We start from the raw sequence: 12,455 nt of genomic DNA on the forward strand, positions 1-12,455 counted from the left end.
TTGATTGTCCAATCTGCCATTTTGGAACGAAAATCTGGTAATGTATGGGAGCAAAGGACAATTGTCCATTTGCTCTGAAATGTCGGAAAACTGACAAAAACGGTCGTTCAGATAATTTTGTTAAATCAAATCACTTTAACCAATTTTTGACTGCTTTCAGTGTTTGGGAGCAAATGGTCAATTGTCATTTGATCCCATACATTACCAGATTTTTGTTCCAACCAGCCAGATTGGACAATCAATCTTTAGGTGTATGGCCAGCTTTAAGCTACAGAATTTTGTGTCACTGGATTAATTTAGAAGAATTGATTAAATTTGTTCTATAATTTACTTCAACGCCAGCTGAGAGAAAAAAAAGCTATTCTATGTCATATGGGAGACTTACTTTTAGGAATAATATGTTATTTATTTAGAATGTAGTAAATCATTCTATTGTATAACAATATTGTGGTTAAAGTCATTAACATTTCCAAATATGGTGCAACATAGAAACAATGATAAACACATGCCTAGTAGAACAGTTATCATACGACTAAGTCAATTTTGAAAATCCAATCTATAAATACAAACGCACGTCAGTGTGTTACTGCGATTCTAAACTTACCATGAGTTGCAATTACCTATTTCAAAGATAAGTTTGCAACAGAAAATTTCCCTTTGGTTTTTTTTTTTTTTGATTGAGAACTGCAAAGGTGTAATTAGATAAAAAGAAACAAGCAGTGACAACCAGTAAATACACAAAGTACACAAGTGTGTTTATTACATTTTGCAAGCACTTTGTTCTACATTTCAAAAACGCCAGCATGAAGCTGTTGGCACATTTATGTACAAAACAGATTAATTATAATGCCTGCTACAAAGCATTCTTTGTGAAAATACAAACTCTAATACCAGAGGAAAGCCAAAAAGCATCAACATTATTACACTGATCCATAGGACATTAGTTTAAAAATCACAAACTGCTTGAGACACAAAACTGAAACACTACAATATAGAATTTGAAAGAGGTTTAGAAGAATATTCTTAAACTGTTTTTTTTAATACTGCACAAATCTGAGAACTGTTGACAGACATAATTATTAAAATAAAATGTAACTAATACTACTAAATGTTCAAGCATGCAACAAGTAACTATATTAGTATTATGCTTAATTAACTTTTTTACAAATAAATCCCCATGATGAGTGCATTATGTTATATAAAGAAAAATTATTGGAGAAATATCACAATATTACTAAATGATGCTAAATAAGTTTTTCTTTTAACCTAATGAAACACCCAGCAATTGCTGTATTTTCTATATAGATGAAGAAAATGTATTACTTAAAAATTTATATTGGAGAGATCAGAAAATGAATAACTAGACCCAGGGATCTTACATATTTCCCAAATATACCCTTAGGTAGCTGTGGGCACTTAAAGGGGTTGATTCAAGAGCGGGTGATGCCGACAAGGCCCTGTGGGGCTGCAAACAAAAATATGCAAATTTGGGGCACAGTGGGGTCAGATTGGTAGAATTACTATGCCATTGTAATGGCATTACCTGCACTTTCATCTACCCCTAAGTGCACCTAACTTAAGCTAAAGAACTACTGACATCACTGAGGTATGAGGCTTCACTTGGGTGTCAAGATTGCTCTGAACACCCAGAAATTGCATATGTTATGACCTAAGAGTCTAAACGCACTAGTTAATACTTTATATGACATAATGATTTTCAGCTGAGTAAATAGCACTCTCCAATATACAGCATGGATAGGCAAACATATACCTTAAAAGGAATTGTACTATTTAATGGCCAGGAAGTTTGGCTGAATTGGGGTACAGCTGGCTGAAGAAGTGCACCAAGGTTTGAGTGTGAACAGATCAAGTGACACTCATGTCCAATCTTGGATGTCCTCTTTGGCCATTATGACCTGCTCATACCATCCATGTTACTTGTGCTTAAAAAATAAATTGTGATATCCATCCACTTTAACTGTGCAGTATTTGTAGCTTCTTACCTCAGTAAGTTAGTGGTTCCTAGTGTTTTGCATTATTTTTGTGAACTTTGGTTCAGTCCATGGAAAAACTGCATCCGTGATGTATAGGCAACAGGTAAGCTTTAAGCTTAATTTGCAACACATAAGTCATATGCAGTCAATATGCTTAAGCCAAGTGTATAATGCATAAAAGTTTATTATATGCCTTGTACACAAGTGTAAATGTTATGTATTTAACACTACAGGGAAACCTGAAGAAGGTCCTTCTAATGTTATTTTAAAATCAAGAACTATAAAGATTTTTCCAGGTTTTTTTTTTTTTAACTAGTATTGTTTTTTGTGCATGTGCGAACCAGGGCCGTCTTAACAGCATTGTAGACCCATTCATGGGAACCAATAAAAAAAAATCATAGCATGCAACTACTACAGTCCTGCGCTGGCTCTCCACATGTTTCCATACAGTAAATGGCTGTCAGTGCTCTGATTGGTGGATAGCTCTAGCCATCCACCAATCAGCAAGCTAACAGTCTGGCTGCAAGCTAAGGGCAAGTAGAGAATGCTGCCTGGCCACTCTGATTGTGTGACCACCACCTGTCCCTGCTCAGAGGCCACTAAAATTGTGGGGCCTCAGGCAGCTGCCCAGTGTGCCTATATGGTCCTGGTGTGAACAAACCCAAAAAAGGTCTATTTAAGGGATTAGGGACACGTAGAATAAGAAAAAAAAAACATTCTAGTAAATCCTGCCTTTTAATACCAGGGACTGGATTTACTAACCCGCGGTTTGTCAAAGCCACTGATGATTGGTGGCATTGCCGAAGGATTTAAAATGCAAAAGAAATAAATGCTAAACCACCATGGCTAACATTTATTTCTGTTGCCACTTTAAATCCATCGGTCGAATACACATTTCATCGGCAGCACTGACAAACCATTTGTTAGTGAATCTAGCTCCAGGATGTAAAAGGTACAATTCCAGAGATACCTCTTTTCTCAGACTGAAGTTTATAGGATTAAAGTTGGCCATGCAACTAGTAAAAGCTACACTGATTTTATTAACCATTCATAGAATCCCTGCAATTTGGGAGCTTTGAAAAATAAAAAGTTGAATGGAATGATTCAGATTTTACAACTTAGATCTCTTCATGAATATAGATTAGAAAAAAAAATAGGAATATATACTACAGCAACTGAGAAAGATACATGTAAGCATATTTTCATGCAAAATTCCACTTTCTAATATGTAGCTACAGATTGTTAGACTTCAAGAGACATTGCAATAAACGTGGATGTTTCCTTATGCAGAACAAAGAATATGTTATACACCTCTACAAATCACACGTACATACAGTATGCCACTGTTACCTGTGTTTGTATGATACTTCTAGCACAAATGCTGAACACAATCAGAGGAAGAGTATGATGCACCAATGTAGATGTACTGTGATAATATTCCATTTGTAGAATGCAACACCCCATAGCCACATGATGGACACTGACCAGCCAACAACTTCTCCATTACTATAAGTGCAAAGTCCTGTAAAAATTGTCAATGCAAGTGGAACCAACAAACCACAATCCCCACCCCACAAACAATACTATCTAATGTTGGTGGATTAACCCCAAAAAACTATCTAATTTAACAATGCACTTACACTCAATAGTCACAAAGTTGACCAATAAAGTGCACAAACAATGTAGGATTTGTTTTTTCACTACAGCCAAAAAAAAAAAAAATTCTTGCCAAAAATGTTAAATTGAAAAGACACTTCACAGCATTCCCAGAGCATTCCAAGAGGCAGAATAGAAGAAAACAGCAAATTTGGTCCAGTAACACTGTTATTAATACCCTACGTTATATTATTACAATGTTTAAAAGAAAACTTCTACACCGGTTTGCTGGAATGATCTCAAAGCAGAACTACACCTACAGTTCCATTACTTGAAAGAATGGAAATGCTGTATACCCATGGACACAATATAATGATATTTCAGATTTGAATGAACTAATACATGAGAACACATGTAATTACATTGCTAACATGACATACTTTACAATAGGTTTTAAAAAAAGATAGGATCAAATAATAGCCAAATGTCTAGATACTTATTTTACCTATAGATTATCTGATGGCTAAACACCACTTACATGTTTGAGAAATAACTGGCAAAAGACGTCATCTCAATGGGCGTGCCCATGCATCATCATTATCATCACGTTAGGCATGCTCACAAGTTTAAACAGATGTCTCTATCACTGTAGTTGCCAGAATCTAAAAACTGAGATTGTAATAGCGTACATTAATACTAATATATAACACCAATACAGAAGCACCTGTTAATCTGCCAAACAGAAATTATACCTATGAGTCTTCATAGGGCCAAAATACTACTGAGAAGCCTGAACAGTCCATGCATGGTTTAGAACTTAGAGCAATAAGCAGATTATTGTACATGCTTCCTGTACAACGGTCCCTTTGAAGTTTACCTGTAGGTAAAAGTAGTTTTTGAAACTCAAAACTAAAAAGTATAAAAAGCTTTCTCTTCAAAAACATAGGAAACAATGCAAAATGTTTTATGTAAAACACATATAAAGTGGTTAAAAAAGGAAACAAACATCTTTATTTAACAGTTAATTTTCTTCATCTAAGAAACCAGTCACCTTATGACAATTTAGGAAGGACTAATAGGGTGTTCCTTATTACATGACATTGTCACACAGACCACTGTGAAGATGCCAAGTGCTGGTCAATAAAGGTTACGGAGATAGATGACACTCAACCTATCTTTTAGGAAAAGCACTTAATTTCATGTACAATGGAAGGGAGGCTGTTAGTTGAAACAACATAGAACTTAAATGTTACAAAGATGTAGAAGCGTAGTTTTATGTGTAAGCGTTGAGCCGCTCTTTAGAGCGGGTTGAATGGATGTCATGAAGCTCTTGTTCTTCCTTCGACTTGATGTCTTCGTATTTCTGCATTCGGCATGCGTCTTTCACATAGGCCCAGTTAGCAGATAGTACCATTAGATAATGGACCTTTAAAAAAAGACAGAAAGAAGGTAAATACTTCACAGATTTTCCATTGTACTTATTGCAGCAGTCAAAAAATGCATTGTTTAGGTCATAGCTGTTTAAATAGTATGAAGTTAAAAATGTTGACACTGTAATGTCAACAGGCATGGAATGTCGACATAAGTTTAGGGTAAAATAGGACTGACGACATTCTGTTGGCATCATAATGCCTATGTTTTAGACATTATGGGGGAGGTTCAAATGTTTGAAAAGTCTGTTTGGTGTCTTTTTTCCCCCTGTCTATTAGATAGGAAAAAACAGACTCCCAACTGACTTTTCAAACATTTGAATCTCCCAATTTGGGTGGTATTCAATTCTTTTCACCCCCTTCCACACCCATTCTGTTTCTGCTGACTGACGTGGTATAATCATTTGGAGAGCGCCCAACCCTTTATGCAGCTAAACCTGATTACTATGGGCGCGATAACAGAGATCACTTAAGAAAGGAGATTGGGCGTGATATATAATTTGAATACCGCCCTATGTCTGTGTCAATATTATGAATATTGAGATGTCAGATTTTGACATTGAGAACCTGTTGACATTCAGATCTTGTTGACATGATGTAACACACTCATTTTAATTATATTACATTAATAATGTAACAGAGAATATTTTTGAACACACTGTAGTAAGAAAAAATAAGGCAACTACTGTAACACAAATGTTTACTCTCAGGCTCATTTGACACCCCCAGTGTCATCTCAAGAATTTGTATAATAAGCTCCAATTTCCCAAGCAGTAGCCTGTGGCTGCACAGATCATCCATCGCTGGCTGATCCTTGCTTCTCACAGGAATATTGCTTTACCAGAAAATCTGCAATAGCAATTTGCAATGAGAAAAGTCACCAATCAACAGTTACTATGGAAACCTGTTAACAGTGGAGTCTTTTTCTAACCTGCAAGACTGTACATACACTGTGCAGCTGGCGAAGCTGATATAGGGACAAATCGCTTTCTAATACAGAATTGCATTATTAACATTAACTATTGTAGGTGGATGTACTACAAGTTGAGTATCCCATATCCAAATATACCGAAATACGGAATATTCCGAAATACTGAATTTTTTTAGTGAGAGATAGTGAAATCTTAGTTTTCTGATGGCACAATGTATACAAACTTTGTTTAATACACAAAGTTATTGAAAATATTGTATTAAATTACCTTCAAGCTGTGTGTATAAGGTGTATATGAAACATAAATGCATTCTGTGCTTAGACTTAGGTCCCATCACCATGATATCTCATTATGGTATGCAATTATTCCAAAATACAGAAAAATCCCATATCCAAAATACTTCTGGTCCCAAGCATTTTGGATAAGGGATATTCAACCTGTATATAGAATTCTTAGTTTAAATGTATTGTTGCATTAATCTGAGTATTGAATATTCCATGCAAAACAGTTATTCTGACTAGGTGTCCATACTATATTGCTGTGATGGATTGGACATGTGATGTGCCTGAAGCTATTCTCTGTCATATTTCCAAGTTGTCAAATAGTACTTTTCAGTACTTAAGGAGACATCAAATAGTGTGAGATTAAATAAGTGCAGCATGTCCATGATTGCATTTTATTTTTATAGGGATCCGATACATCCCCTGGCTACATTGCCATAGAAACACAATGGGTAATGTTTGTAGCAGAGCTTTTCTAGACTAAACTATGAGTGATTATTCATACTGCTGTAAGAAAGGACAAATATTTAAAGGAGACTTAATGGTTCAGTATCTGGAACATTTTTATAACATTAGATAAGACAGTATGTGCTTTTATGATGAACATATTTTGTTTACTTACAAATGGTACTTGTACATATATACTTAAATTATTAATATAATAATAGAAATATAATATGAATATAATAAAAAAGAAATGTATTTTGGGTAAAAAAATAAAATCTCCTAATGGAGTGATTCAGTCATATTCATTGTCTGGAGAGTGTTACTCTGGAATTAAATAAACTAGTAGACATACAGTATGTCTGAGAGACGTTTACATAGCGCAGGCAATCTTTAAGTTAAGTAATAGATACTGGCATTTTAAGCTTGGAAATGGGTATATATGCATGCCAACAGTCCTGGTTTTCCTGGGACTTTTCATAAGTCAAAAAGGTACAGTATAAATCATTGGGAGGCGTTCATAGGGTGTCATTCAGATCTGATCGCTGGGCTGATAACTTTGCTATCCTGTGTTTAAATAGTCGCCACCTCCAGGGGGAGTGTAAATTCACTGTGCAAGTGTGCCACTGCATATGTACACCGAGCTGCAAAAATCCAGTGTGTGCAGCCCAGGATTTACTCCTACAGTGCGATGAGAAGAGGCTTCTCTGAAAACGCTTGGGCACGCCTGCGTTTTTCCGGACACTCCCAATAAACTTTAAGTTACCACCCACAAATGGCTTCCTCCTGTCAATCACCTTGCGAACGTCCATGGGAATGTAATTTTCGCGCCATCCTGTCACTGACCGGCGATGCCCTTTGTTGTTATCTGACGCGAGTGCGCATGACCTGATCGCCCACAGCAGCGATCAGGAATGAATCAGGCCCATAGTTAGATCAGTTTGCGTTGTGATATGTCCTGTTTTTTCTAATTGGGAGTGTGGGTAGTATAGGTACTGTAATAAATTGAGTACTGGTTAATAAAGGCAGGGAGCATTTGTCAATAAAAATGTTAATTGATTATGGTCCTTGTGATGACACGTGATGACACAGCCGGCACGTCGTGTCGCACAGTGGTAAAAGACACATGGTTACTTTCCTAGCCCTGGTCCTACACATGGACTTCACCAATTGCCAATATGTTATTAGTTATATGTTAGGCAATATTGTATTATATTGTATGATGTTATTGTTACAAGGGTACAGTTATGTTTTCGATGTATATATATGAATGTATTGGTTATTGTGTTATAGTTTGTAAAATAATGTTTCCCCCATGTGACTGCTCAGATAACCTGTGTGTTTGCTGTTGGGTAGAAACAGCCAGTATTAGATGTCAGGCCATACAACACCCTCATTCTTCCCCACACAATGGATTCCAGGCCACACAATCAGATTAATTAAGTAAGGTTAATTTAGTTAACATCTATTGTGGCCTAGGGGACATGCCTGGACATGTGAAAGTAGGTTTGATCTGAAACTGTTCTGGGGGTGTCGCCTTATGGTAGGAAAGACAAAGGTTTTTATAATAGCAAACGGGCGATTGGGAGAGATCTACAGAGAAGGTCAGAGAGTGGCAGGAGACTGGCTAAGAAGTAATGTTCTGTCAGGAGTTCCAGGAGGGATTGTGGTGTAGAAATGGATCACAGAAGTGTGCTGAGCTGTTTATAACCCATTCTGTTCAATAAACCACTGTTGGTTTTTCATCTACCACCATGACTGAGTGATTTGGAACCCGGTATCCTCACATTTGGTGGCAAGCAGAGGGATCACTCAGGTTACAAGCATGGATGCAAGATATTACAGCAGATTGGAGGCAACAGCACAATATTACAAAGACATCAAGAAGGGAGTCCTGCAAGGACTGTGTCATGGGAGAAAAATTGTAATCTATACAGTGGATACCAAGGAATCCCTAATTGGAAAACTGGCTCAATGGGACTTTGCGCACCCTTGGGATAAGGAGGAAGAGGAGGACATGGTCCAGGCCTCAGCGGAGGAGGCCAGTAATGGAACCAGGGCAGTGGAGCTTGTGGTTGGAAGTTCGTCAGCATATCGGCAGGCTGGGAAGCCGGATGTTATTTATAGTTACCAAAATGCAGTACATTTGGGAGTACTGGAATGAAGCTCAGCTGGTAATCAGCAGGTGGAGAGTATCCAGCAGACAGGACAAGTTGTGTCATCTGGGGAATGCGTTCATGCACTGCAGAAGTGAAGCAGCCACATGGAATCTGCTAGGTGAGCCAGAGTTTGAGGAATTCAGAGAGGAAGTGATCGAAACAGTGGCCCAAATGACACAAAGTATACAATATACAGAGACGGAAGGGCAAGTGCAGAGTAAATTGTCTTCCCGGACAGAGTCAGAGGAAGTGGCATTGGATCGGGGGCCCCTAGATACCCCAGCATGGCGAGACCAGTGTTACAGGGAGGATGCAGAAAGGCACCACCTGCAACAGCTTCTCCCATACCCAAGGGAAGAAGTTGCCCAGTGGTTTATACGGAAGGAAGCACGCGTTGAAGTGAAGAAAGCAGTGAGCACAATCCAGGCACCCCAGGAGGAACTGCACTACAACTTCCCTTTTGCTGAAATGGAAGATGATGACTTAGTGAGAGAGCGTCAAGAACTGTCTGCCCAGTATGTTACAATGGAAAAGGATGACCTTGACCAGGTGGATGCAAGGAAGCACTGTCTGCAACCCGTTCTCTTGTCCCTGGGGGAATGTCGCAGTAAAACACTTGGTGACCAGCCTGAGCTGTGTTACAACTGGCCATTTGCGGGCTTGGAGGATATAGAAACCATCGCAGAGTGCCAGCGAGACATTGAGGAAGAAGTCGCTACTATCACCCGACCACCACTCGAGCAACAGAGCCTCCAAGGGAATCCTTCAGGTGAGCACCAACCAGTCCTGGCTATTGAGCCATTTACAGTGTTGTGTTTGGGGGAGGCTACTGAAAATGAGAAGGAAGTGGGGTCTGTCATCCAAACACCCCAGGAGAAGATGCACTATGCCTTCCCATTTGCAGAGGTGGAAGAGGAGATCTCTGTGAGGGCAGCAGTAGGTGGTAATGTCCCAACTATAAGCATGGCTAGTGTAGACAGTGTCTCACTTCAGGCTGATCAGCATATTCAGCTGAGGGAGGCCTATTGTGAAGCTATGTTCAAGGCTGCCCCAGTTATTTTATCAGAAAAGGATGTTCAGGAAGGGCCCAGTGTATCCCCAGCTACTGTATCTCTCCCAGAAGATTCTGGAGGTCTATTCCCATTCAGTGAACTTGATGGTAAGGAGCTGCAGTCTTAATGCCAGAATCTTCCCTGTGACTCAGAGAAAATCCAGGTATCAGACATGGTGAAAATAGCATCAGCTCAGGAACTGGAAGGGAACATGTTGCTCTACTCTAGGGCACCTGAATGTGTCTTGGACTGGCATTGTGTGCAAGGTGAAATGACTGACTCTAACCAGGACAATGGTGTTCAGCCAGGACATGTAACAGTGAATGCAGTGAATGGAGAAGGTAATGCCACTGTCCCTGTGAACCTACATCCATGTTCCAGTACAACCATGGTCGAGTTGGTGGGTACACACAAGGAAGCTGAGCAGATTGTACTCCAGGCCAAAGCATACAAGACTCAGAGTAGGATCCCACAAGTTACCCAGCCAGCCAGGCTGGAGGAAGCATTTACCCAGGACAGCACAGAAGAAACTTCTGGCATGGAGGAATCCCCATTGTGCCCTGACAATTAACATACCTGTGATTCATGTTTGGGGGAGGGAAGCCACTGTCCTGATGCACCAGAGGTGATGGAAGTGGGGTTCCCATGGAATACATTGTTGGGGAGGGAGAGTGAGGGCCCCAGAGATCAGATTTTGTTTATGGAGGAAAACTGTGACTATCTGAAATTTGAGGTTACCCAGTTGGGTGTAGGGGAATTATTAAGTCCCCAGGTGCAGTTATTGGACTTATTGAATTACACTGTTGCACATGCTGTTACCCCAACCCAGCGGCTGTCTACAAAGGGGACTTTGATTAATGTATTTGGATTGGACACCGGGGGGAAATACAAGAACTATGGACTGCTAATCACGTTTCCACCAGACCCTGGTAAGACTGTATTGAGTTATGTACTGTGGGCCACACACCCACCAGACCGGGGAAAGAAATCCCCACACAAGCCTTGTGACAGTTGTTACAGGCTTTGGACATGGGACGCTGGTGGTCTCCGTACAAACTGTAAAATGCTATTCGCAAAACCACCAGGCCCACAAGAGAAACCAGCCAGTCATTGTTATGATGGGGCATAGACTGTCTGATGTAGGAGAGCACCACTGCACTCAGCAAGCTTCAGCTACTTAGGACACAGGCCTAGAAAGTAGGGGAAGGTAATGTGACGACACGTGATGACACAGCCGGCAGGTCGTGTCGCACAGTGGTAAAAGACACATGGTTACTTTCCTAGCCCTGGTCCTACACATGGACTTCACCAATTGCCAATATGTTATTAGTTATATGTTAGGCAATATTGTATTATATTGTATGATGTTATTGTTACAAGGGTACAGTTATGTTTTCAATGTATATATATGAATGTATTGGTTATTGTGTTATAGTTTGTAAAATAATGTTTCCTCCATGTGACTGCTCAGATAACCTGTGTGTTTGCTGTTGGGTAGATACAGCCAGTATCAGATGTCAGGCCATACAACACCCTCATTCTTCCCCACACAATGGATTCCAGGCCACACAATCAGATTAATTAAGAAAGGTTAATTTAGTTAACATCTATTGTGGCCTAGGGGACATGCCTGGACATGTGAAAGTAGGTTTGATCTGAAACTGTTCTGGGGGTGTCGCCTTATGGTAGGAAAGACAAATGTTTTTATAATAGCAAACAGGGGCGATTGGGAGAGATCTACAGAGAAGGTCAGAGAGTGGCAGGAGACTGGCTAAGAAGTAATGTTCTGTCAGGAGTTCCAGGAGGGAATTGTCGTGTAGAATTGGATCACAGAAGTGTGCTGAGCTGTTTATAACCCATTCTGTTCAATAAACCACTGTTGGTTTTTCATCTACCACCATGACTGAGTGATTTGGAACCCGGTATCCTCACAGTACTCATGTTGATTTGCTGCTCATTAACACTCCTAAACAGTAGTAGATGCTGCCCCTGGGCTGCAGCGCAGACCACACATATCATGAAGAGAGGCGGGTTAAAGCATATAACTATACCTTAAATTTTGCATGTAATATGTATGATGGCTGCCTGACCCTAGGGATCAGCAGCATTGTGTATGACAGCCGCCGCTGAACTTGGGACGCATACATGCAGGAGAACTGAAGCTGAGTAGTGCGTCCTGAGTGCAGCCACAACTGTTAAACACAACGCTGCCAATCCCTTGGGGTCAGGAAGCCATAGCGCATATTACAGTACATGTTGCATTACAGGTATGTTTATATGTTTAAAACACTTCCCTTCCTCTCATCCCCCTCCCCCCGATGTGTGTGGTCTGCCTAGGGGCAGCAACCACCACTGCCCCTCCCTCGATTGTCACCGGTCTTAAGCTGGCCTCCCCATGACATCAGCTGTCAGTCCCCGGGAGGGCAAAGTAGAAGCAGGCTACATTTTAGCCGGGACTGCGGGATAGGACGATGGGTACACTGGCATTTGGGGTGGTTATTGGCACTGCCACAAAGGCATAATTAGTTTAAAGGGGCAAAGCCCAATAAGCACAGGGCTCCGCTATG

At 40.1% G+C, this 12,455-nt stretch overlaps 1 protein-coding gene across 1 annotated transcript in view; it reads right to left on the bottom strand.

Moving 5' to 3' along the window:
- Positions 1-730: 730 nt before the first annotated feature.
- The window catches only part of GPM6A (glycoprotein M6A), a 334,890-nt gene continuing 323,165 nt past the window's right edge, over positions 731-12,455 (bottom strand). The window contains exon 7 of the mRNA XM_063920652.1: positions 731-5,016. Coding sequence (XP_063776722.1) covers positions 4,864-5,016 — 153 coding nt within the window. The 3' untranslated portion in view covers positions 731-4,863. The remainder of the gene's footprint in view (positions 5,017-12,455) is intronic.

The sequence above is a fragment of the Pseudophryne corroboree genome, chromosome 1 (assembly GCF_028390025.1).
Source record: "Pseudophryne corroboree isolate aPseCor3 chromosome 1, aPseCor3.hap2, whole genome shotgun sequence".
NCBI classification, from domain to species: Eukaryota; Metazoa; Chordata; class Amphibia; order Anura; family Myobatrachidae; genus Pseudophryne; species Pseudophryne corroboree.